At 37.1% G+C, this 26272-nt stretch overlaps 3 protein-coding genes across 9 annotated transcripts; 1 reads left to right on the top strand and 2 right to left on the bottom strand.

Annotated features, from left to right (window-relative positions):
- Positions 1 to 1390: 1390 nt before the first annotated feature.
- carhsp1 (calcium regulated heat stable protein 1) lies at positions 1391 to 17211 on the bottom strand. Its single transcript, XM_039687167.2, has 4 exons — positions 17052 to 17211; positions 3559 to 3764; positions 2865 to 2987; positions 1391 to 2247 (listed from the first exon to the last, which is right to left on the bottom strand). The coding sequence occupies exons 2-4, from the start codon at positions 3747 to 3749 to the stop codon at positions 2085 to 2087; spliced, it is 477 nt and encodes a 158-aa protein (XP_039543101.1). The 5' UTR covers positions 3750 to 3764; positions 17052 to 17211; the 3' UTR covers positions 1391 to 2084.
- Positions 17212 to 17316: 105 nt separating this feature from the next.
- naa60 (N-alpha-acetyltransferase 60, NatF catalytic subunit) lies at positions 17317 to 22995 on the bottom strand. Of its 7 annotated transcripts, none has more exons than XM_039687134.2 (7): positions 22785 to 22995; positions 22041 to 22156; positions 21834 to 21963; positions 19674 to 19833; positions 19311 to 19545; positions 18923 to 19075; positions 17317 to 18804 (listed from the first exon to the last, which is right to left on the bottom strand). In XM_039687134.2, exons 2-7 carry the CDS (start codon positions 22148 to 22150, stop codon positions 18756 to 18758), a joined length of 837 nt encoding a protein of 278 aa, XP_039543068.2. In that variant the 5' UTR covers positions 22151 to 22156; positions 22785 to 22995; the 3' UTR covers positions 17317 to 18755. The 7 variants fall into 7 exon arrangements, with proteins under 7 accessions (XP_039543068.2, XP_039543069.2, XP_039543067.2 ...); XM_039687135.2 differs by having other exon boundaries at positions 22820 to 22995; XM_039687133.2 differs by having other exon boundaries at positions 22781 to 22994.
- A 926-nt stretch (positions 22996 to 23921) lies between these two features.
- On the top strand, positions 23922 to 26020 carry dnase1 (deoxyribonuclease I). Its single transcript, XM_039687523.2, has 9 exons — positions 23922 to 24034; positions 24232 to 24370; positions 24439 to 24527; positions 24606 to 24692; positions 24782 to 24894; positions 25215 to 25327; positions 25403 to 25557; positions 25640 to 25733; positions 25870 to 26020. The coding sequence occupies exons 1-9, from the start codon at positions 24012 to 24014 to the stop codon at positions 25915 to 25917; spliced, it is 861 nt and encodes a 286-aa protein (XP_039543457.2). The 5' UTR covers positions 23922 to 24011; the 3' UTR covers positions 25918 to 26020.
- Positions 26021 to 26272: the final 252 nt, after the last annotated feature.

The following is a 26272-nucleotide window of genomic DNA, read 5'->3' as shown; positions in this document are numbered from 1 at the left end:
GGTTTAGGGGGGTGAGTGTAACGGAGGCCAGCTAGTAGTTGCTGTGCGAGTAAACCTCACTCCCCGATCTCAATAGGCGCTCTAGTGACAGACCCTAGAGGCTGCAGTCTTTAGCCTCCTTGTTAGCGCGCCTGACTCTCATGCCGAAGACCCGGGTTCGAGGCCCGCTCGGAGCGGGGCGAGTAGGATCTGGGTGTGAGGGGTTACATTGGTGCCGTGACCCGGATGAGAGTGAGGTTTAGGGGGGTGAGTGTAACGGAGGCCAGCTAGTAGTTGCTGTGCGAGTAAACCTCACTCCCCGATCTCAATAGGCGCTCTAGCGACAGTCGCTAGAGGCTGCAGTCTTTAGCCTCCTTGTTAGCGCGCCTGACTCTCATGCCGAAGACCCGGGTTCGAGGCCCGCTCGGAGCGGGGCGAGTAGGACCCGGGTGTGAGGGGTTACACAGGCAGCCATCATCTATAGGCCTACTTGCAGCAGCAGATTGATCGTTCACAAGTTAAATATAGAATAAATGTATTTGTCATATCAAATTAAAACCTGACGTTTCAATTTTGCCCTACTGCCCACGGGGGTTTGATTGACAGGTGGCCTGGCCAATCATAACGCCGAATAAGCAACTTTGTCCGACAACAAAGCTGTCAGTAACGTCGGTGGATATGAACTTGAAAACGGTATTGTTTAAATTACTTAAATGACAATATTTGAAAGTTGAGACTTTGTTTCATATCATCAGTAAGCTGCTATGAACTCTCTCTCGTAATCACTCGGTGTAACGTTAGTCTTTGCCCCGCGATGTATTTTTCACTGCGTGAGTGCATGAGAACATATGCGTGACTCGTGAGACCCGTCTGGCTCGTGGCTCACATACTAAAAAAGGCGGGTCTTTGCGAACGTCTCTATTAATGATAATGATTCCATGATAATGCATGGAATAGGCCTATAACAAGGGAAAGTGCCTAACAGGGCTAATTTGTGGGGGACGTTGCGTGGTAAGGCTTTGGTAATCAGATATTCCTTCGTGGTAATGTGTTCCATGTCAACTAAAGTAGAAATGTTGTTTTGGATGCCCTTTAAAATGTTCCTTTTAATGTTGTGGACAGGCGGCAGCAGGGACTCGAAATGTAAAAGTCTGTTTGTACTCTGCAAAGTCAGTATTTAATATAGAAATGTGTATTGATACTTATATTAATTACAAAAAAACTGGTTTACAGACTTTACACTGTTATAGATTAGATTAAAAAAGTAAAATTAGATTAAAATACTGAGGTAATTTCTACATAAAACCTTAATGTTGTCTGAGGAAGTTCTAAAATAAATATGACAATTTGAATATTTTTTTGTTCTTGCCCGTCTTTGAAGCAAAATGACAAGACACACATGCACATGAAAAATGATCGGAATAATTTTATTAATCACAATAATGTACACATACACAGTGAACAAGTTTTATTTTCAGTGAATAAAAAGAGTGAAATCTACATATTAGATGTGTTAAGGCTTCCTGTTAAGAGTGTGTAATCAGTAAAGGGATACTCCACCCAAAAATGAAAATTCACATAATTTACTCAAGTTGTTGCAAAGGAAGATATTTTGAAGAACGTTTGGCACCATTGACTTCCAAAGTAGAAAAAAAAATACCATTGAAGTCAATGGTGTTAAAGTTCCAATCGTTCTTCAAAATATATTCCTTTGTGTTCAGCAGAAGAAAGAAACTCATACAGGTTTGCAACAACTTGAGGGTGAGTAAATCATGACGGAATTTTCATTTTTGGGTGGAGTATCCCTTTAAGAGTAATCAAATCGGTCAGCAATTCACAGATGTTTAATGCACGTATAACTGATTATGGTTCATGCCACATAATTAAACAAACCAAATAGTCAAGATTATTTATAACAAACTCCCTTCCTGAATCCAAATAAAGCAAAAAAGCAAAAAATTTGCATGTCACGTCACACACAGCGCTTAAAGGCATTCATTCATTCATCCCTGTTCTCTTTCCCCCAAACCTCCAGAAAAGAAACAGAAACCCTTTTCGACAGTATGTAAGAGTTCAGATTCAGAGAGCTGCTGTTTTCAAGGACCTCATGATTCAAACACTGCTCCTGACCAGGTCTCATGTTTCGTGCCTGGTGCTAAATGAGTGATGGTCACCTCAACGGCCTGGATCTTTGCATGTTTGGGTGGAATAGAGCAGATCTTGTAGGTGACCTCATCTCCTTCCACAGGCACATATTCACCCTCGATGCTGTTGGAAGAATGGAGGTCATCAGCTTAAAAAGTGCATCAAATAGAAAACAAAACGACAAGCAAGTCAAATTGGACAAATAAAATGTAATTCTTATATAATTAAATCACTATGATTTAAGTTACCTGCAGAATGTAATTGTATGTAGTTAAAATTAAACAACTCTTGAGAATAAGTTAGTTACAAAAGGGCGCAAATGCTCTTTCTGTGAATCACAAAATATTTTGATATACTGAATGTTTGAACAGCTGACAAGTCTATCCATTTTTTCAACATATTTTATCTGAAAGATGCCAGTCAAGCACTCTTATCTCTCATTCTCAAGTACTAAACTTAGACCTGACGCCAAAACCTTTCACACACTCCACAAGTTTCTTTTCCCAGAAGCCCCTCCCGCATGATCAGTTCAAATACATCTACAAACACACTGGGAGGGCTAACATTTATGAACTCTAATTTGGGCTGCATATTAATGATGATTTGTGTTTGCATCTTTGCGTCACTAATAATCATGGTGTTGTTGATACGTGTGATTTCAGACTAAACTGGGTTTCTGGTGGAATGTGTGTTGGCTTTAACGTAGGACTCGGCTGAAGATGTTCGCCCCGTGAACTCACTCAGATATGTGCACAAAGATGTCATTGCCTCCGTCTGATGGCGTGATGAAACCGTGTCCTTTGGAACGTGAAAAGCACTTGCAGACCCCACTGAAGACCGGGCCCTCAGCTGCACGCGCTTGACTGTGAGGGTAAAGGGACAAAAATATTACTCTATACTCAATCAGCAAAAATTACCATTTCTATTCATCAAACAATCCTAAAAAAAATCTATCACATTTTCAACATTGATGATAATGCATTTATTTCTTGAGCAGCAAATCATTATATTCTGAAGAATCATGTGACACTGAAGACTGGAGTAATGATGCTTTGACAACTTTTCAAATAGAATTTTTTTCAATGTTACTCTTCTTATTTGGCGAGTATTAGCGACATCCTTCAAAAAGTAAAAATAATAATATTCTTACTAACCCGAAACTTTTGATATCTAGTGTGTATAAAGCAGGAGTGTCCAAACTCAGTCCTGAAGGGTCACTGTCCTGTAGAGTTTAACTCCAACTTGCCTCAACACATCTGCCTGGAAGATTCTATGCCTAGTAAGAGCTTGATTTGCTGGTTAAGGTGTGTTTAATAAGGTTGGAGGAGCTAAACTCTGCAGGACAGAGAGCAGAATTAGACTAAACTACTATAGGTACATACATACAGGTTAAAACAGTGGATAAGTCTGTAGAGGATGTGCTGCTGTACTCACGCTGAGCAGGTGCGGTTGCGGCGGGTGGGCAGGGGACTGGGAATCAGGTATCCCCTCATGGGGGAGGGCGACCGGTCTCTGTTGCGACATGCGGGCAGACGAAGAGAGCTGGGGGACACCGGAGAGGTCGGGGACAGCGGGGACAGAGGAGGGGTGGTGGACTTCACAGGAGATGACGCTTCTGAGGACATGCTGACGGTGGGACACTGGGAAGGCAGAAAGTGCGAGAAGCTTTACTTTTTAAAACTGAAATATGTTGTCTGGCAGTATTTCCTTAAAAAAAAACACGACAATTCTCTGTGTGTACATGAACCGAAAACAAATGTCCATTGGGGACAGAGTGACATTCTTGAAAAATATATTTCTGTGAAGTGCAGGCCAGTGATAGGCTTGTATTATGACTAGAGGTGTCGCAATATAGAAAAATATTATATATATATATATATATATATATTCATTGTGTTAATCCTATACATACGATACTATCGTAAATAAACAAGCGCCAGAAACTTTCTCGTTGACACTCCAACATGGCAATACTGATACCTTAACTAGTTTTCACCCATCATAAAACATAAAAAAGACAACAAAGCAGTGTTTAGCTATTACTGCTGCACACAATTGTGTGATAAAACTAAACATAGGCTACAACTCACACCTGAAAAAAAGTTAACTCACCACTGTGGGAGTTTTTTGGATTCAGTAACAAAGACGAGGTGTTAAACACCCCAGTCTGCAGGAAGTCAATTGTAAATTTTAGAACATAAAAGGGACTTTCCGCATCCCTCGGTTGTATTTTGAGTGTGATTCATTGGCCCATATTTATGAACACGCCAAAATAAAGTAAAAAATACATTTCACTCACACAATCACTAAGACTATTCACACAAAACAGATCCCCAATACCCTTCCTTTTGAGAATTTTCCACTGTTACAAAAATAATCCAATTCCCTGTGATAGCTGGCCTGTGATGTTGCCACAGATCTAAGCCAGGTAACTAAAGGTCTCTAGTGTACACAGCAGTGGATGCAAGAGCCTGAGGGAACCACTTGACAACCCAACACTGAATGACTCAGATCAGCAATTAGTTACTTTACTATTGAAACATGAGATGTAAAGCCTGCATTTTCTTCACCTGCATCTAAACATATACAGCTACAATATTCTCTATTCAAGCTTCACTGTGTCTCTCACTCCTGTATTCATTTAAAATGCAAGGCATTATGTGCAGAAATTAGAGATGTTAATTATTCATATAACATTTTAAACAACTGTGTTTTAAGCCCTTTGCCTTTATCGTTGACTATCCCGCCACAGGCTGCATCGACAATAATGTGATCATTCACTGTTGATGCTGCAGGCCACGTTCAGCTTTTGTCAGCCCTATCTGACAGATATATATTACAAACCTCTTCTGCCGGCAGAGCATTTGGCCAGGCCACTAGAAGGTTGTGCAGGCCTTGGTTGTGGGATCTGTTAACTAATGCACAGAGCACCAGAGCGCTGCATGTTAACACAAACGGCATGTGAAGGGTCAAGCATCCTGTAATCACAGTAGGAAATGGCACTGAATGCATAATGGCATGCCCTCCCCCACTGTCATCGCTCTCCCTTTGGCCATTACAGCCCACACAAATTAAGGAAGAAGTGCGGGATGACCACGAACGATGTTCCTTATGAGCCATAAAGCATATTATGTAATAATTTGAAGCACCGAAGTAGCAGCAAATTGGCTTTCCGGACACTCCCAGGCGGCTCTGCCATGGCAACACTGTACCGATGGCTCCCTCGAGAGATGCCAGATGAGAATGGGCCTCTTTGTACCTTCAGATGGATTACATCACTGCAATTATAGCTTTCTGCTGTCAGACTCAGCATGCCCCATAAACCGAAAACGAGGCCACTGAGTGTTTGAAAACCAGGGCTAATTATACAGTGCTGATTGTGTGCTGAGGTACTGATGCATGGGTGAACGTCCGCTTCAGCTCTCATTCGTTCCACATACACATCAGCAGAAATGACACGGGTAGTACATCCAAACAGGAGGAAGAAACTTTCAAAGTATGACCATGATTTTTTGGGGATATGGTATTTTGAATGGCTTGGCATAACTCGTAAATATACCATAATATTTGAATTTGGCAATCATGTATGATGTACGTATTAAAACATCGAAAATATCGGAAATGCCGCCGATACCAATGAAAATAGCTTGTGGTAACACGGGAAGTTGTGCTGTTGCCACAAGCAACCACTGTTTGGAGCAGCATTTTAATTTAATTAATTTAAGTATTTAAGACTGGACCAACCAGCCAGTAAAACAGCGACATCATGTATGACGTCATGTGTGACACAAGATTAGCAGCTTCAACACTTAATAAAGCATTTGAACACGTGTCAATCCAGAACGTGATGGCAAGGGGAGAGCAGGTTGAGTTAAGCTTCTGGAAGCTTCATTCAAACAAAGAGAAAAGTTTACAAAAGACAGCCGATGAGCGACAAATATACCGTCAAAATGGTCAAACAAATAAATAATTGTCTGTGTAAAAAATAGTTTATTGTTCTGGATGACCAGCCGCTGTCGAAAATTTAACAAAATTGTTTCTGGACTTTAAATTATAAAGACATTGTTTTCTTATATTTTTCATTTATTTATATATATTTTTTGATCCCTAGATTTATTTGTTGCACTTTTTTACACAATTATATTGTAAATCTAAAATGCATTATCAGTTTAGAGTATTAGATGTGTGTGGCTGCATTCTTTTTCACTTAAGAAAAATAAATAATATATTGCTGTGAAATGTATGTCAGATAATAAACATACTCTAGTTCACTGTATGCATTTATTCACGTTTTATTAATGGGATAACTTTGAAGCACACCATAAAATAATTCTATCAATTCATACAGGGCTAGTATGAATTGCAGCTGTATAAATACTATACACACCCAGATATCGGATCAATACTTGGTAACGGCCAAGTCCAGGTATCGGTATCGGGAATGTATCTGGAACGCAAATTATGTCCATCATTGATATACAATCCAATTATAATTGCACATGTAAAGTTCTTAATTCCCCAAGTAAAGAGTGCCATGTCAATGACATTCTCATGATGCACTACGCCTTGATTTATTAGCTAATAGCTAATTTATTTAAAAATGAAATTAAGCTAAAAACATACAAAAGTTTGAGATTGGAGAGACTTGGAAAGAAGTCTTTTTAGCTCATCACGACGTTTGCATTAGTTGATGATTAAAATACAGTAAAACTGTAATATTGTGAAATATTACAATTTCAAATCATTTTCAGAATCATTATTCCACATGATCCTCCAGAAGTCATTCTAATATGCTGATTTGCTGCTCGATTAACATTTCTTATTATCAATGAAAATGAGACATCTTTTTCAGAATTCTTTGATGAAGAGAAAGTAACATCATGTTTTATCAATTTAATGCTTCCTGCCTTAAAAAATATATATATAAATTTCTTCACACACACCCTGTGTGAAAAAAAAACAAACAAAAAAAACATTCATGCCAAACTTTTAAACCTATTTGTATATTTGCATTTGTTTAGTATGGAACTAGAAAGTGTGTCCATTCCAGAGAGGTCTAGTATGACAGCAAACAACAGATTTTAACTAACATATTATTAGACAAAGGTCAACAGAGGGAGGAACACATGACCTCAGGATGAGCACACAGACCTCTACACTAGCTATGGAATTTACTGGAATTTCCCATCAACTCTTTACTGAACAGTCTGCTAGCGTAGGCAAATTACCCTGTCAGGCCCTAACAAACACAATAGTGCCACTAAGCCCCATTGTGAACAGAGATCCTAAACTATGCCAAGGCAGTATGCAAACTGGCACTATAGAACATAGACTAAATGAGATTAATCACAAGATTAATGCACTCAAAGAAAAAAAGGGGGGGTTTTGAGGAAAAAATATGCAGTGAGGCAGAACGATGAACATTTGCATTGACGTCACCTAACAGGAAAGTTATGGCAGCAATGACGAACGAAGCTGCCCATCTACAAGTAACATTTAACGTCACAAGATTACGTTCACGTCACTATCAAGAGCTTTCAAGCATAGGCGTAATTTGCAGGTTGGACGGGTGGGACATGTCCCCACCACTTTTTGCCAGGATCGATATTGTCCCAAACACTATTGAAACATCTCGCAGCCTGGATGTAAATAATACAAAAAAATAAAATATCTCTAGTTAACTAGCAGAACATTAATTTAGCTCGTTTGTTAAATAAGAGGTGATCTAGCGCTGAAACGTGTTGTTTTTGAAACCAAGTGATCAAAGTGCTCGTTGACTCTGCGATCACTGGCGCGGATACAGTGGCTCACTCTGCCGCACACAGTCTTCACACAGACGCATGCTTTAATCCGTTGCGGAGACTCTATATTTGTTCCAGTGAAATCACAAAGTAAAATGCACACAAACGTGTCCCTGCTTGATATATGATAAGCCTGGAACACACCAAGCCGACGGTTGTTTTTGTGTCGTCCGACTAAGTTTCGTCACGGTTCCGTGCCGTCGGCTAAAAATAGTCCTTGTCGGCTTTGTTTCGCCCGACTCGACATGTTGAATCGGCGTCGGACCGTCGGGGAAAGAGAGAACTCTGATTGGCTGTTCAGCTTAGTGAAACAGTCAGTCAAGTCAAGTCAAGTCAAGTCACATTTATTTATATAGCGCTTTTCACAATACAGATTGTATCAAAGCAGCTTCACAGTGATAACATGTAAGTAGCACAACACAGATCAACAACATTGCTGAACACTAAATAAATAACCCCAACTGAGCAAGCTCAAAGCAAGCCAAAAGCAAGGCGACAGTGGCAAGGAACCAAACTCCATCAGATTGGATGGAGAAAAAACCTTGGGAGAACCCAGGCTCAGTCGGGGGCCAGTTCTCCTCTGGCTTACATTCATATTGTTTAAATATAAATATTAAATATAAATATTGTTTATGAATCAAACGGCGCCATAACATATCGCAGGCGTTGAGTCGTCTCATCACAGGCGTTGAGTCGTCTCATCACAGGCGTTGGTATATCATCACAGTGGTTGTATATATAGCCCAGAACACACCAAGCCGACGAGATGAGACGAACTAGCGCTGATGAAAGCCGACTGTGTTGTCGCCTCTCGTCCGCTCTCGTCAGGGTAAAAAGCTGCACTTGAACACACCGAGAGAACTACAGTCGACTGCCAGCTATAATGTGCAATGAGCCAACTGTCTATTTCTGCAGATATATTAGTCTATATTCGTCATTCAAAAAGGAAAACCGACGCTGCCGGCTGGAGATGCACATAATGTAAACGAAGCAGCGTGTGCTTACCGTTTTGAATATCAATCCTGCTAAACACTTTCTTTAATCCACTCCGCACAAGTTAGTATTGAAATATTCACCAAGGAACACTTAACATAAGAACAGCCTTCTATCTTTATCTGATTTATGCACCAAGACCCCAGCCCACTTTTTAAAGCAAAGTTACGCCACTGATTTCAAGCCAAATGTTTTGCAGTCTTTACATGAAGCACACAAAACATAAGTAAATGAGGCACAAATGACATTCTGTTAACAATTCTGTCTTCAAGTACACATAATCTCAATGTACAGCATATTAGAGGCCTTGACAATACTCCCTCCAGGCTTGATGAGTCAGTGTACGAGAATAAAAGCAAAATAGCAAGCAAACAAGTCAAAACGGTAAAGATAGAAGGCTGTTCTTATGTTAAGTGTTCCTTGGTGAATATTTCAATACTAACTTGTGCGGAGTGGATTAAAGAAAGTGTTTAGCAGGATTGATATTCAAAACGGTAAGCACACGCTGCTTCGTTTACATTATGTGCATCTCCAGCCGGCAGCGTCGGTTTTCCTTTTTGAATGACGAATATAGACTAATATATCTGCAGAAATAGACAGTTGGCTCATTGCACATTATAGCTGGCAGTCGACTGTAGTTCTCTCGGTGTGTTCAAGTGCAGCTTTTTACCCTGACGAGAGCGGACGAGAGGCGACAACACAGTCGGCTTTCATCAGCGCTAGTTCGTCTCATCTCGTCGGCTTGGTGTGTTCTGGGCTATATATACAACCACTGATAAACATAATCGGCTTTAATGAGAAAAAAAAACTATATTAGTCCGGATTAGAACCCATAACCTCTGACACGCTTGGCAAAAGTTCTGCCACTGGACTATTAAAGTGCATCTGTGTTATCTCGCCACCAACACATATCAAATCTCATTAAACTGCAAATTAAGCACAATGTACTATATTAATCGATTGCTGGACATTGGTATGTTATTGTACATATGTGTACATCTGATTTATGCACCAAGACCCCAGCCCACTTTTTAAAGCAAAGTTACGCCACTGATTTCAAGCCAAATGTTTTGCAGTCTTTACATGAAGCACACAAAACATAAGTAAATGAGGCACAAATGAAATTCTGTTAACAATTCTGTCTTCAAGTACACATAATCTCAATGTACAGCATATTAGAGGCCTTGACAATACTCCCTCCAGGCTTGATGAGTGTGATAAACAACCTCCGCAGGCAGATTACAAGTGGACGTCACCAGCAGATAGTTATGGACGGTATTTAACTGCTGATTTACTAATCTGCACCAGATCTAGCAACTGTAATAACAAGCAGCTCTGAAATCAATCTCATCTCTGCCCTTGGCGTGACCGGGATACTCACCAGCAACAGTGTGCTCGTGACGAGTACAAGCACTGCTTGTTCTTCAATGAGGAAGCGCAACCTTGCTTAGTTTGCGTCAACCATATCCCCCTTCTTTTGCTTCACCTGGATCCCGTGTACCGAGGGCGGAGCTTCAGTGAAGATGGTGACTAATAAATACGGCAGTGATGGAGAGATAAAGGGAATGCTCTCCAACTGCATGGTGAGTTGCTAAGCTACAGAACAGCTGCGGGACATGTCCGGGAGAGGGGCAGTCTGTTAAACAGGATGGCATGACAAGTCTGTAGGTGGAAATGTTGTGTGGGTGACAATTTGCTGTTTGTTTGCGCTCAAGAGAGCACCTGAAGAGGCCGAGTTTGTAAAGTACACAGGAAGTGAGCAGCACAGCTTTTATTACCTTTTAACAATCCGATGAATGTCAAAATTTCCAACAAAACACGAGTTAAAGAGATAGACCAAACAAAACTACACTACTTAATGGAATAACACAACAATGATTAACACACCAGTACAGGAAAAAACAACAACATCACAGCAATTTTAGCTGCATTCGCCCAATAACATGCCCACTCATGCCCATATTTTCCCAGAGGACTACATGCTAAATGGATATAAACTGACAACATAAATATAATAAAGAGTTTGTATGCATCACACAGCCAGCAGCAGATGAAATAATGTGCCTACAATGACAGTAAGTGACAATGACTAAAACCTCAGCAAGGTCGGGACTCTGGACGCCTACATTGACTCTCATCTATAGATGTTTCTATACACAGTGACGGCACACTATTGAGTTCAGCAGCCCACAGTTTCAGAGGGCCAGGGACAGCTCTGAGTCAGACACCTGTGGTAACAACTGTATTAAGTTGCATGAATGAAAGTACAACTTTCTCCAGTGGCATATTAAACTGAAAGGACATTTTAGCACAATGTGGGAACATACCATCCAATATTCAGAAAAGTAATCAATGGTTTGCTGTCTCTGCCATTCAGGAATGCCTTAATTTTTCAATGAAAGCAGTAGCAGACATATGACATTGACCTGTTAAGCACAGCAAGCTCAAAACATTCTCCATGGTTTAGCCGACAAACAAAAAGAAAGTATCATTTTTGATGATACTTGCCTACAGAGATCATTTTCCCAGCTACAATCTATGAAATAAACCTTTTACTCCCTGACTGTGCTTAAAAGAATGGCTCACCAAAAATGTAATTTAATTAAAAATTTCACTAATAATTTATAATTAATATAATTGTTGTTCGTTCCATGATATAAATAAAATATTTTTTTTTACTAAAGTCATACAGGTTAGTAATGTTATTTACGTAACTTACGTAGTAAGTTATTTACGTTCAAATTCACTTGCCAGACAAAAACTAAACCACATGTGTCCTGATAAAATGATACTGCTGAACTTGTGAAACTTTATAAAAATATTCAGGCCAAACCATAAAAACCAACAAGCTGATAAACAAGTTAACACAGGCCTATATTTTGATTATTTACAAATGCTGAATACATGAAGAAAAGCAGGGAAATCTTAGTTTTGCAGCATTCAGGAGAGTGGGGAACATGTTTGGAATGTCAGATTATGACGGGAATAATTTGGTAACGTATCCAAATTTCTAAACAGCCTTGAGAATAAGAATAGCAGGAGGAAAAACAGGGAGGAAGGGATCTTCTGTTCAAAGTACCCAACCAGGAAACAGCTAATCAAAACCAGTACGGTAGTTTCCTCCTGCAAGGATGGGTATCCAACAATATATTTATGATGAAAATAGCTTATTGTGTGTTTATCCCAGAATAGATTTATTTAATTGCATTTCAGACGCCCTAAAAATATAATTCAGGTGTTTCGTGCAATTGTTTTGTTCTTCAGACATTTCTCTTTAAAATAAATAACTATTAGCTCAGCAGAGCTCTATGCATAGTGAAACAAATGTGTTTTTAATTCAATTTTAATTGTGAAAATGTATTCATGATGCCACTTTGATATCTCTTTATCTCTGAAATTGAACCATGACTTTCATGACTTTAAAATTAAGATTCTAAAAGAAAAGTTTAAGCATATTAACATTATCTTTAATAAGTCTTGGATTACAGTCAACCAAACTGTCACCATAAGCCTTTAATGTAACAAGTGTTGTCAGATTTTACCAATACTAGACCTAAAAATCTCTGTATAAACATTTAAAAAATGCTTCTGGCATTTGTTATTTTCCCCCTCCTGTAAACTGGCTCCAAAAAAGGTGAAAGGTGACTTTTTTTTTTTTTTTCTCAGATTTGTTTTTTTCTTTACAAAATCATACATTTTAGTTTAAAGGAATGACCCTATACTGCCATCCTTGGAACTTCTTCAGAAACATTTATTTTTTATGATACAGTTATAATATTTATGCAAAAATGTGTAACAGTTATAAGACCCTTTAAGACTTGTGTAACCCTTTAAGTCTTTGTTATATTTTGGTTTAAAAACAATGTTTCAAAGTTGGCCATTTTGGTGGCATTTTCAGAAAGCAAATATCTGGAAATAGTACAACACAGATCAGCCAGCATCTGATCGGAACAGCTTTCACAAATTTCTCTGGTACATAACAACAAAGAAACTGAAGTAGCATGTTAGATATACTCTATAGATGACTGTTATTAGGATCCGCCCACTTGTTACTGCTCGACTCAGGGGGGTAGTATTGCATTGTATGAACAACATTTATGAGAGGCAAAAGTGATCACACACATGGCGGAGCTAGCAAAATATGATCTTTGTAAGAAATGTATACGATTTGTATAGTTGAAAAGGTCAAATCTATTGTGCCCAGAGGATTTTTAACTGTAATTTACATCTCAATATTATTTGTCTGGCAGAAAACTTCAGGGTGCTTTCTCTAGAAATAATCATTTGTGATTTCATGACCTTCTTCTTTATGAGCTTAGTCTTGAGTTTGCTCTGCAACAGATTGTGCTAGTATGTGTATTGTGTAAACAGATGATAAGATAGCCATCTGCAACAGTCTTTAATTCATAACTCTTTAAGTCACGATCGATGGTAGGATTATACAATGAAATATGCCCTTTATTAATGTTGTTTAATATATCAGGTCACATAAAATGGCTACACAAATGGGAACAAAAACCCTGGTAACAAAACATCTGCCTGAATAACGTTGTAATGGTGTAGTGAGGGAGGCACAATGCAGTATTTTCCAAGACAGTAACAGACTCAGTACATGACCTCTAGTTGTCTTTTTAAGGTCCCAACAGGGGATGCCGTCACTGCCCAAAATCCAATATTACAACTTGAGAACTATCAATTACGTAACTGAAAGCATGGCCCAATGGTATAGGTTGAAATAAGTAAATAACACAATGTGTTCAAAGAGACAACATTTCTAAGACAAGAAATATTAAAAATTGAAAAATAATAGACTTAAGCCAGGAAATTGTCAGCTCCAATGTAATCAGCCTTTTCCTTGTCCTAAAGTAGTTTACAGTAAATCATTTTGCAACCTCAAAATAGGATTGATAAACTAAATAACTATTAATGACAGATCACAAAACATTCAATGATACTTGTTCACCCAAAAATGAAATTCAAATGTTATTTATGGTGCATAATGCATTCAAGTTTGTATTTATGTGTTGGGAAGAGAACGTCAGGTGTAATGAGTTACGAAAAATACTACTTTAATTAATTAAAAAAAAACCAAACACTTTCCCATCGATATAGATTCTGCATTTACTGTGTGATTATTTACAACTTTGTGATGCTATCCTTTTGCATTCAACACGTAATTACAATCTTTACAACATGACCTGAATGCCCCATTATTCACATTCGTTCCAAAACCGGCATGACTCACTAATTTGGAATTTGTGTTTCAGAGACTTTTTTTAAGTCAGTGTAACAATTCAGAATAATTGAAAAATAGTGCACAAGTTATATGAACCACTTCATTGAAATTAACTTATGCTCAAATGTTTGATGATTGAAAACCAAATGTGATTCACTTTGCACACAGCTGATACTTGCATTTGAAGTTGAATGTCTGAAGAATAAATTATGCTTAAACTAGAAATGTATCTCTTGTTTACTTGTGTCAAAAGAATAGCATTAAACATAACTGTATCCGTATGAAACACAAAAAGTGTTGTTTTGCATTTTTGAACCGTCAACATTGGTATATAATGAAACAAAGATAGCTATAGTCATCTTATCTTACTGATAGACCTGCCAATCACTGTCTGTAGCCATCTTTCTAGTTATTTTTGCATCTCTGGTGAAAATTGTCATTTAGGCCCCTGTTGCAGTCGATTCTGTTCCCTACTGGAATTCCTGTTCCCCCTGACAGCGCATGCGTAGCAGTTGCAACGAAGCCTAGCTGGACGTACGGAAAGCGAAAAAGACCAAAAGCATTGGCGCAACATTTAAATGTCTTGCTATTGGAGCATAATAAAATGGCTCTCGCACTCCAATGATATTTCCGTGAATTAATGTAATTAATTTTGCACTTGTTCATAGTTTTTGTATTATGTCTGAATATAGCGATTCAGTTCAATTGTGCCCATACCAATTGCCTTATGTGTCCATGTTGACATCCAAACTCAATGCCTATTGTCATATTATTATTTATAAAGATTACAAACGTCAGAGATGACAGTTTTATGATATACTTTGTAAACAATATAAAAATATATTTACAATAAGTACAATGTCACCAAAATACACATGAGAAAAAGAGTTCTTCACATTATTGTCACAAGAGAAACACATTTTCAGGTGACACCTTTTGTCCCCTGTATGAAAATAAAAAATAATTACATAAATATGAATAAAACCATATGTTGCCATTACTACCTTAATTATTATTTTTCACATGCAAGATATAGATGGGTGCAACATAACATTCTAATCATAATTAATTCTAATAATAAATAATAATTTCAGAGGGCACTAATTAAATTAGTAAAATAACCATGTTAATAAATGGTGTTCTAAATTGGGGAGATGACCACACAACATTGTCTCGTGAATTTTTTATTCTTGCTGGCACATTCCAACAATGGATCCAAAAATGTATGAGGTGAACTTCAAAACATACCCATTTGACATAAAAAGACCATAAATATGTAATTCGCATTCGCAGACGTTCCTCCAATTTCCAAATTGATGGCAAGTAGTCTAATTCCAATTGATAATTATTCTACACAGTGGAGAGGTAATACAGACAGAACGAGGTATAGTGATACACCAAGACTTGATACAAACAAAAAGACCATACTTGTCCATGCTATAGCCTTCTTATAATTGACTTGCCAGCAACTAACATGGTGATTACTGAATAATGTGATGTACTCTGATGCTTTGACTGTTGAACAAAAAAAAGTTGAATTACAAAATAATAATAATAATAATAATAATAATAATAATAACAACCTATCCTGCAATTTCAGTTTAAATTGGCCTTATCTTTCATTGGGCCTTTGTAAAGGGGCCATCTAAATTGTTGTTTAGATTTATTTTTACTAAAGCTAATAAAGCCATTTCAATGGATGGCCAACTTTACTACATCTCCTCAAAAAAAAAAGGAATATAAATGTGTTTCTTGCAATTATAACGAAAGCAGTCTTTCAAAACAAGCATTATTTATTTTATAAAATGAGACATTAAAACCACTGTGAAATGATTGTGGTTCAAGTAGTGCTGTGCTGTATTTTACAGTCTATAAAACATGAAATCGAAATTAGTAATAGCTACGTTTTAAATGTGAAAAGAAATAATCTGGATTGAATTGACAGATTGGAAAACTCAATTAGGGCTACAAGTTTGGGGTAGAAAAAAAATACAATACTTTTTGAACCTTTTGGCTTCCCGTACATCCAGTTGTGCATCTTGCTCGTATTCGGTTCTGGTGGTACGTATGGTAACTCGGCAACTACGCATGATTTGTAGTATGATTGCGTAAAGGGAACAGGAATTCCGGTAGGGAACAGAATCGACTGCTACACCCCCCTCTTAGTGGATTAGTTACTCAGTAAACATACAATATTCAACCACCGAACACTGAGACTTTAAATATTAAACCTTTAACTCAAAAGCATTAGTTCATTGTTTTTTTTTTTGTTTTTTGTTTTTTGTTTTGTCCTGGTAAAACAAAATTGAAAACACAGCAGATCTGTATTTCAGAGTCAAAAAGAATTCAGCAATATTGTGTCAATATCTGAGCTTCATCCAAAGAATTTCAATTTCAAAAATGTAAATAAGAGTCACAGTCTTGCAACAAAACATCTTCATTACACGTAACACACGTTTGAATTGTGGCTAGTAACGTAACTTAGTTCGACGAGCTGCGTTAAGACTCCTCCCTTCACCAGCTCAACTAGTCCTCTTTATGCATTAATTCAAGCACTTTATTTCACTTACTTTCCAACAATTCAAATTTCCTTCAAAAGCTCAATAGATATTCTAAAACAAAATAAAAAAAAACATTCAACGTGTGTAGAATCGTGCCAATGACTGAGCAAATGTGAAACAAATAAAAAACAGAGACGTCTAGAGAAATCAATCAACTTAGTAAACCAACAGATTCATCAGATTGATTAAGACAGATTTCAAACGTGACCATCTCTCGTTTTAGTTTATTAATCTCTCGAATAACGAGCACGCAGAAGTAGCTTTTCTTTCACTTTCATAAAAAGTCACTTTGTTGTTGAGATATAATCTTTCAAAAAGAATTACAGCATTACTCACCGTTTACAAATGTGCACGAGCCAAAGAAAACAACCGCAGATTGTTGGAGGCAGTGAATAACGAAAGCCGCCCGCCACGAAAGAAAGTAGTTGTTGCTTATTGTTTGCTGGTCTTCTCGGAATCTGACTGTGAATGAGGGTCCAAGACTCCGAAGAGGCGTGACTAAACCGATGCCGTCAAAAAATACATCATTAAATGACAATTACCGTAAAACCTCACATATTGCGACTCTGAAACGTAAACAAAAACAGAGCATTGAAACAAATGGTTGCACAATCTTTTTTATTTCACTCTTGCCTGTAGGTCATCTCAAAAATCTCTTAATGTATGAATCAATTCATAAATGAAGAATAGACAAATGGAGGGATGCAAATGGTGCAATTCAACAAATACAAATACATTAATTTGTGCACAAATTAAAAATCATCTCAGTGAACACTAGAGGGTGCTACACAATCCAGAAACTATTTGGAAAAATTCAGTTACTGCTGCTTTCCATATTTCATTTCACCTACACCATGGCCATCTTAGGGTTAGAATGCATTTTTTCTAGAAGAGTATTAGACATTTCCCCTATTTCAATTCTTAATACCTACACAATGAAAATGTTATACAATGAAATGTAAAACAATGTACCAATTTTACAACAGTGCAACATTAAAAACAAGACAAATGGGAGAATTATTGCAGATTTACACACACTTTCACGCTCAAAAGCACAAGGTGATAGTGATTATATTACCTATATTGAAAACTTGTTTAAAAAAGCTATTCATACATGCTATTTGTCTTCAAAATCAATATTTTGGATAAAACAAAGCACGTATACAAACAAGGAATTGGAAGAAACATTATTCAAATGCTTGAAGGCCAATAACATCTGATACAGTAGTTTCCATAAGGTTTCTCTTATAATTTCACAGAAATGCTTCATCAAAACATCAATGTTTCAACACAGACATCATGAATGTATGGTCAAACACAGATAAATATAATCTTTGATATTGTAATTTGTGTAACACAGGAGTATTTTTCTCAAATACGTTTATTTTTTGTGTAAATCCCTGATTCACAGCAACACAGCAAAAATCAAACATTTCTCCCCCCACTACATTCATTTCCCCATTAAAAGAGCAAGTACATTGCAATGAATGGCAGGATGTAATGTTCTAACTAAATTAAAATGCTCTAAATTTAAAACGTTTTTTTTTCTTTCTTTTTTTCGCATTTGAATTTGACATTAACAATACACATTTGGTGAGATGGAGGGTTTTCGGTAACTCTGGCATTTCTTCCCTTCATAGCAACACTACATTCATCGCCTCTGTGCAAATGTTATTTAAAAAAAAAAAAACAAATATTAAACTTAAAACTGGGGGCTGAAATACATGCTTAGTGTCAACAAACAAAACACTAGAGCTTGACATGGATGAAAATGACTAAATGGAAAAAGTATGCATACTTCTACCATCGAATCCTAAAATATCCTATAGAACAGGCACACACACACAAAAAAACTATTTATATTAAAAATTTGAATAAACAATAGAATATTTCTACACAGCAGCAGAATTACAGGCATGAAGTGGATAGTTTATATTAAAAGGGAAACCTAATAATGGCAATGCATATATTAAAGTATATATATATAAAATGTACAAGTATAATACACTGCTCCAGACCAGAGAGAGCCGATATCAGTCTTCAGCAGCCCAGGCATCTGATGTGACCCAAACAAATCAATCTCCTCCACCTGATAAATAAGACATCATTATTGCTCAGAAGAAAATGAACGATACATTTACGAGTGGAAAAAGAGGTGATCTCACGAGAGGTGGATGAGTCAGGCTTACCCCCCCCACAATCCTCACATGGTTCTGCTGTACTCAATGCCGCTCTTGGAAGAGATGCCTGACCACGGCAGAAAGCTGCGCAGGAGATTCTGTGCTTGCCGGTAAATCCTCTGAGGAATAGAACAAGGGCTCAGACTGGCCAGTGCCGAACCTATATGATGAATATAATCAGTGCTGAGAGAGTCAAGGAACATTTTTTCTACCAGGCATTTAAAGTTCAAATTCACAAAAACTAGTATATCATATAATGTATATCAATACATTATTGGATACAATTATTCGGTTCGGTATCATTAATAATAATAAAACATTTTTCAGCAACCAACATAACCAATCGCCTTGATGAGCCCCCTCACAGACAAATGCGACACAACAAAACAAATATGTGAGATAAAGAAAAGGATATAAGATCGTCCATGGAGGATGTCCGCCATTGATGTACAGGACGTAGGTGAAGCCATCCTTCAGCACTCCTCGTATAGAGTAATAATATGGTAAATAATGGTGCTGTTTAAAGTCTCTGTTCTCATAGAAGTGAATGGCAGTGTTATTGGTGGTGAGCACATGCAGGTAGATGGCTTTACAATGGTCCTGTGCCGTAGTGGAGATGTGCTCCTTTAAACTGTCCAGCAACAAAGAGCCTGCAGAGAGAGAAAGAGATATGAGTGACCTTCCAAACTGTTTGAATACAGTTCAAGTTTTATGAGGGGAAGCATGTGTCATGGGCATGGCAGACGTTACACAACAGCACAAAAACGTCACCTCTCACCTACTCCATGTTTGCGAAACTCTTTCACGACTCCTAAACTCAGGATGTACGCAACTTGAGTTTCAACAGGAAAGCTGGAGGCCAAGATGTCTCCATCCTGATGGATAAAAATATATGCTGATTGCTGAGTTAGCAACACAGGCGGTTTGCTGGGATAATACTGGAATAACAAAATATTGTGATTTCAAATTTGTCGTCACTGAAAATATTAAGGGTGTTAAGAGATATTTAAAGGGGTTGGTAAAGTTTTTGAAAGAAGTCTCTTATGCTCACCAAAGCTAAATTAATTTGATCACAAATATATATTATAACAATTTAAAACATTCTTTTCATTCTTTACTGTCACTTGTGAACCCTTTAAATAATCCTTGCTGAATACAAATAGTTTCTTTTAAAAAGATATATATATATATATATATATATATATAGACCCCAAACTTTTAAACAGTGATGTAATTTCAAAAATAACATGCATAACATTCATTTCTTATTCAGTACACAAGTATTTTAAAGAAAAAAATAGCATATGTTAGAGAAAAATATAAAAAAATAAAATGCAAAAAAGGCACAATATGTTATATTTTGGGATTCCAAAAACCGCTAGAACAATGTTATAAGTTTTGTTGATTTGTGTATTTACATTATCCCAAATGTTTCTAAGAATATTTTAACCAGAAGAATAAGCCGTTTTAACCAGGACACGGTGTCCGAATGTCGTCTATCAATGACATCATACTCGCGTTACCCACGATTCCCAGTTTTATTTTGTAGAAACCATGGAAACACCAAAAACGCTTTAATATATTATATGTAGGGATGCGCGATATTGGATTTTGGCTGATATTCGATAGGCCGACATTTTCAAACTAATTTTGCCCGATGCTGATACCGATGTATTTATTTATTTTTTATTTTTTAAGTGCAAAGAATTGTATTAAATTTCTAATTCAAGAGCAGTGAGTGGTTTCCTCATTGTGTTTTGTTGTTTTATTAACATTAAAGGGATATCAACATACACAAATGTATCTAATGTGTTAAAGCAGCGCCTGTGGTATAATAAAAGCTCCAGTGCTCTCAAAGCTGTGTGTCATTCTTGTCTCTCATTAGCAACCGCTCCAGCGGCCTCGTTCCTCTCCAACAGCTTTCGGAACGTTAATAAATCTTTAATACATTACCGGTCATCAATGAATATGATTTTTTTATGAATCCCATCGTATTCTCCACAGGCTGTAGCGGTGAAGACAACAACTCCAATGATATCGCGAAATCAAGGTGTCATCAAGCTATGCCTTTGTTTTGAATAAATGACCTCTAGAGGTGAAAAAATGACATAGTGTGCCTTTAAAATAAAAAACCACTAGAAGTATTCCTTGCAGTCATTGTACAAAGAAATCACACTTAAACCCCTACAAATGATCGCATCACACATCTCTTCAGGCTCAGGACTATTTAAACTCACTAAACTAGAAAAATGTCTACCCTAGTGCTGTAAAAATGTTTAACACAAAACAACATTAATGTGTAATAATATCAGTAACAACATGGGAACTCTTGCAACCTGATCTTCTATCACGTTCTATATGCTTATTAATATAGGCTATATTTTTGCACATATGTATCAATACTGTGTATTTTATTCTTTCTTGTGTATAGTAAGCATTCAAGCAAGATTTCCATTGTACTTCATACATGGAACTTTTACATTTAATAAAAAACTTTGATATGTTAGCCATCCATGGGCCTACAAAGTTCATTAAAAGTGAACTAACAGTTCAACAACAAAAGTGATAAAGTGGCCATGACTGCCAGCTTTAGTAGGAGACCTAACTGTATAATGAAGAGGATAAATCCTCTCTAATGAAGGTCAGATTTAGTCTGTAACCTAATTAATCACCGGCTATAAAAAGGCTTTGGATATGTCAGATGATTTTAATTATGAACCTTTACATCAAAGCACCAGAGAAACTATTCTTTATTGGCCAAAGTAATTTTTTTACTCAAATAAACATTTCTTACTTATTTTATAAAACACTGTAAACAAACCTCTGCCAAGTTTTAATAGAAGCATTGAATGTATTGCACCATAATAGTATTTACTTGATTCTAAAACTTGAGTTTTTTCTAATTGTGTCATTTTCTCAATACATATGCAAGTCATACCTCTTTGTGCACTTTCGTTCTGCTTTTTATTTCTGCCACAATCATCCCCACAATTCCACCTCTATAGGTGGCAGCCAGAGAGAAGAACTTCTTATTTGATGTGATGTCATGGTACCATGAGTCTGGATACCTAAAACACACACATATAGCAATGTGTTAGTGTTGTACTTGAGCCATACAAAAGGTTTGTTTGGTTCAAGCACTCACTCAATGGGGAACCACTCTCCACAGAGCACTTTTATTCTCTCTATGTCATCGTGGCAGAGTAGGCGGAGCTTTATTTCACTGAGGGCGGTGGTAGGCACCACGTCGGTCATTCACACCTGAAAGAACAAATAAAGATAAACAATTAAACAGTGTTCAACAACATCCATCTCAGTTTGAAAACCTTTACTTTTATTGTTCAGTCCATTATGTGTTAAAAGACTCATGGCTTAGAAGATGGTGGTCTGTATGATTCAATTTGTGCCTAATAACTTGCTTTTTAAAAGCTTTTAGCTACTTGCTTTTAGTTGTAGTGAGGTCACCACTCTCAGGAGAAATGTGATAAGAGTGGACATGTTACTTTCTGTTTACTGTCAAGAAACAAGATGTTAAAGTAAATAGACAACGTTTTGCCATAATAAATAAGCAAATTAAGATATTATATTTAACACATTTCACAGTTGATTCTAAAGAGTTATCAGTTACAGTAACCTCATTGTAATCTATTAAACTCAAGGAACAGCAAACACAAATACTTCTGCCAGTCAAAATACATACACATGGATTTTTTTAAACAAATAAAATAAAAAAAATAGAGAATTTTAAAAAGTATATAATATAACGATGTGGGAATGCAGTAATTCAAATGATCAAACTGTCAGTTGCGTTTGCTTGATCTGTTTACATGCTAACCGCTAAATGCAGTAGCCTAATCATTAGCTGGGATGCGAAAAAATCCTAACCTGCCTAGTTTCACCGCTTGGATAAGCAGAAGGATATACCGTCGTTTCTTTTTATTTCCGTGGAGAATGTTCACTGCTGCGGTAGCATGGCGATAGAGTGTAAATTTGTGTCTGGGATGAAGATGACACATTCAGCCAGAGACTCGATTTGCGCTCTGTAATGCATTAGCGTAGCCGTTAGCACTTCGACAAACTCTAGGCTGACACTTCCGGGCCGTTCCATTCCGGAACCAGTCGGGGTCGAAAGCCGCCGAAGTGGCCTTGACGTGCCTTTTGGATAAGACCAACAATTTGACCTCTTTGTCAAAATATTTACTATTTAGTATAGTAAAGAGTAAATATTTCGTAACGTTAACCTTGCTCCTCTTAAATCTTTCTTTCTTTCTTTCTTTCTTTCTTTCTTTCTTTCTTTCTTTCTTTCTTTCTTTCTTTCTTTCTTTCTTTCTTTCTTTCTTTCTTTCTTTCTTTCTTTCTTTCTTTCTTTCTTTCTCAAATTCAAACTCTGAGTTAGACTCAATGGAAGTGTCAACAAATGCAACATATTATTACTCAAATAATTTTTTTTTTTTTTTTGGTTTCAATTTCTAAGGAACCGCGACCAATTAACATTATAGGAGACGGTATTAAATAAAATACAAAAGTATTCACCATACACACATACACCTCACATACTGGCACACACATGAATCGCCCCCTGTTGCACGGACGTTGAATTGCTTTAACGGAGAGTGGGCTGAATTAACAGTGGTCAATTGAGCTTTTCAATGTCAGAGTGTAATAATAATATAGTTTCTTGTTGATGACAAACAAATACATTTTAAATAGGCTTGCTACGCAAAGTCTTTTCAATCAAATAAATATTGGGAAATGTATATGGAAGAGTTACAGTACAAGCTCAAGTAATGCAGAGATTCTGACCCTATAAGAGATCATAGTGTTAAAAAAAAATAAGTCCTTGAATACCGAGGAACAGCAGCCAGCTACAAAATAAATATTTTATAAATACTTCTGTCAAGCCACCTGTTTAAAGTTACATTAGATGTTGCCTTATCACCCATCTGTTTATTTCCCAGGGAGAGAGTAAGCAAGAGGTTGCTGTCTGAAAATAAAAACTCTCTAGAATATGTGATACCAATTATATCCCCAGAGAGAGAGACTTGCTGAGGTAGAGTATATAAAGGCTCCTTAGTGGTGCAAAAAGGCTTCCTTTCTCCCCGTTCTCACGGCACAAATGAATGCAGAAATCACCAGCAGGTAAAGCTATTTTATTGCATGGAATAAATTGCTCAAAATACAATCTTAACTAATGCATATTTATATTAGAGTAATATTTTCTTCATTACATCGGTTTTTTAAGATTCTAATTGACTAGTGCTAATCTGTCTCAGATATGATTAACTGTCTAATGTCTAAATATTTTCCTGGGAAATAATCTTCATCTCAAAATACAGCATGAAGATTATTATCACTTTAAATCTGCTCTTGATATCCGTCCACATTGGAAACTCGCTTCTGATTGGAGCATTTAACATCAAAACCTTTGGGGACTCAAAAGCATCCAATGCCACTCTGCTTGACATCATTACCAAAGTGAGTGACACCCATAGAATACCCATATCTTGCTTCTTGTTTGGTAACCTTAGTGTTGTGTTTGTTAGGTAGTTCACCGCTATGACATTGTACTCATCCAAGAGGTGAGAGACATTGATCTCTCTGCAACGAATAAACTGATGGAAAGTGTAAATGGGTACGTTGTTTAACTTAATATCTGTAAATTACAGCATTATTTGAAATTGAATAAATAAAATATTATTTTCATCATCAGAGGTTCCTCTCCATATGAGTATCAGCACATTGTAAGTGAGCCCCTGGGTAGGAGCACTTACACAGAGAGATATCTCTATATTTACAGGTACCATGTAGCTCACATATCATATAACACTGTATGTATACTAATATGTGGTGGTACCTGTGGTTCATATCAAATGATGTTCTCATCAGGCGCCAGACAGTGTCGGTTTCAAACAGCTTCCAGTATGATGATGGATGTGAATCCTGTGGAACTGATACTTTCAACAGAGAACCCTTTGTTGTGATGTTCTCCTCTGATACAGGTGGCGGTCCCAGTTCATTGTCAAAATGTTACCAGTGATACATTTGAAACACACTGTTCAGCAAAAGCTTTTCATCCAAAGAAATGTATGGTACACTAAATTCAGACAGTTCCTCTGAGGTTAAGAAAATGAAAATGAAGGGAATGTGATTTCCAGATCCTAAATGTGACCACACTCATAGCTGAATATAAACTACTATTCAAAATGTGGGGTCAATAAGAAATTTAAAAATAAATAAATAAATAATGCTTTTTTTTTTTAATAATAAAAACAGAAAATGTTTTGAATCCTGAGCCCTAACAAGTCTGCATTTTCCATAGCTGTCCGGGACTTTGCCCTCATTCCCCAGCATACATCTCCAGAAGTCGCTGTGCAGGAAATCGATGCTCTGCATGATGTCGTCTTGGATACTAGACAACGTTTGAACACAAATGTAACTATACTAGATGAGAACTATGCTAATACAATATGATTTAGGGAATTTGTGACATTTCACATTTCATTTCAGAACATCATGCTTTTGGGAGACTTCAATGCTGGCTGTAGCTACGTTTCAAATTCGAATTGGTCAAATATTCGACTCCGCACTGACCAAAGCTACACCTGGCTCATCCCTGACAGTGTGGACACAACCGTCACAAACACAAACTGCCCTTATGACAGGTAGGGAAAACAACACAAGCTATCTAGCTGGGTCAGATAAACTTATGTTATGTAATGACTCGTGATATGCTGGATGTAACAGGATTGTGGCCACCCCTGACATGATGAAAGGAGTGTCCCCTGGATCAGCACAGGTCTTTGACTTCATGGAAACCCATGGATTGAGCCAGAGCTGGGTGAGGACAGGTTTTGCCCCATTTGGGATTATTGTTAAGCTGCACAAGTGTTTAAATATTGAACCTAAGGATCTCTAGAAACTGAGTTATTGCTGAGTGTATTCATCTGTCTGAAGTGCTCATGTCCCTATCACAGGCCCTGGCAGTGAGCGATCACTTTCCAGTTGAGGTCAAGCTCATGTGAAAAAGAGATCAAGGTTGTTCCCTCACAGCAGATACACACTGCTTGTAACACTTGGTGGGAATAAAAAGAAATCATTTGCTTCAACGAATGTTTGTCCTATATCATTCTATAGCTGTAAGAAATGCATAGGTGAATGTGAAGCAAATTATGACTACTTGTATTTTTAAAACAAATTTAGCTGCAATTATAATGAACTAATGAAGGAAAAGGTTGATTACAAATTCACTCAAAAAAAAGAGAAATACATCATGAAATCAAAATTTTCCATTCTTATTTTTTATGGGATATTGTAGTGTTTATTATTAACGTTTTATTTGTGTGTTTTTTTATTCGTGTGCATTTGCAATATTTAATT

Source organism: Pimephales promelas, chromosome 3 (assembly GCF_988280905.1).
Source record: "Pimephales promelas chromosome 3, fPimPro1.hap1.1, whole genome shotgun sequence".
NCBI lineage: Eukaryota > Metazoa > Chordata > Actinopteri > Cypriniformes > Leuciscidae > Pimephales > Pimephales promelas.
This window is presented reverse-complemented; position numbering and strand designations above follow the sequence as displayed.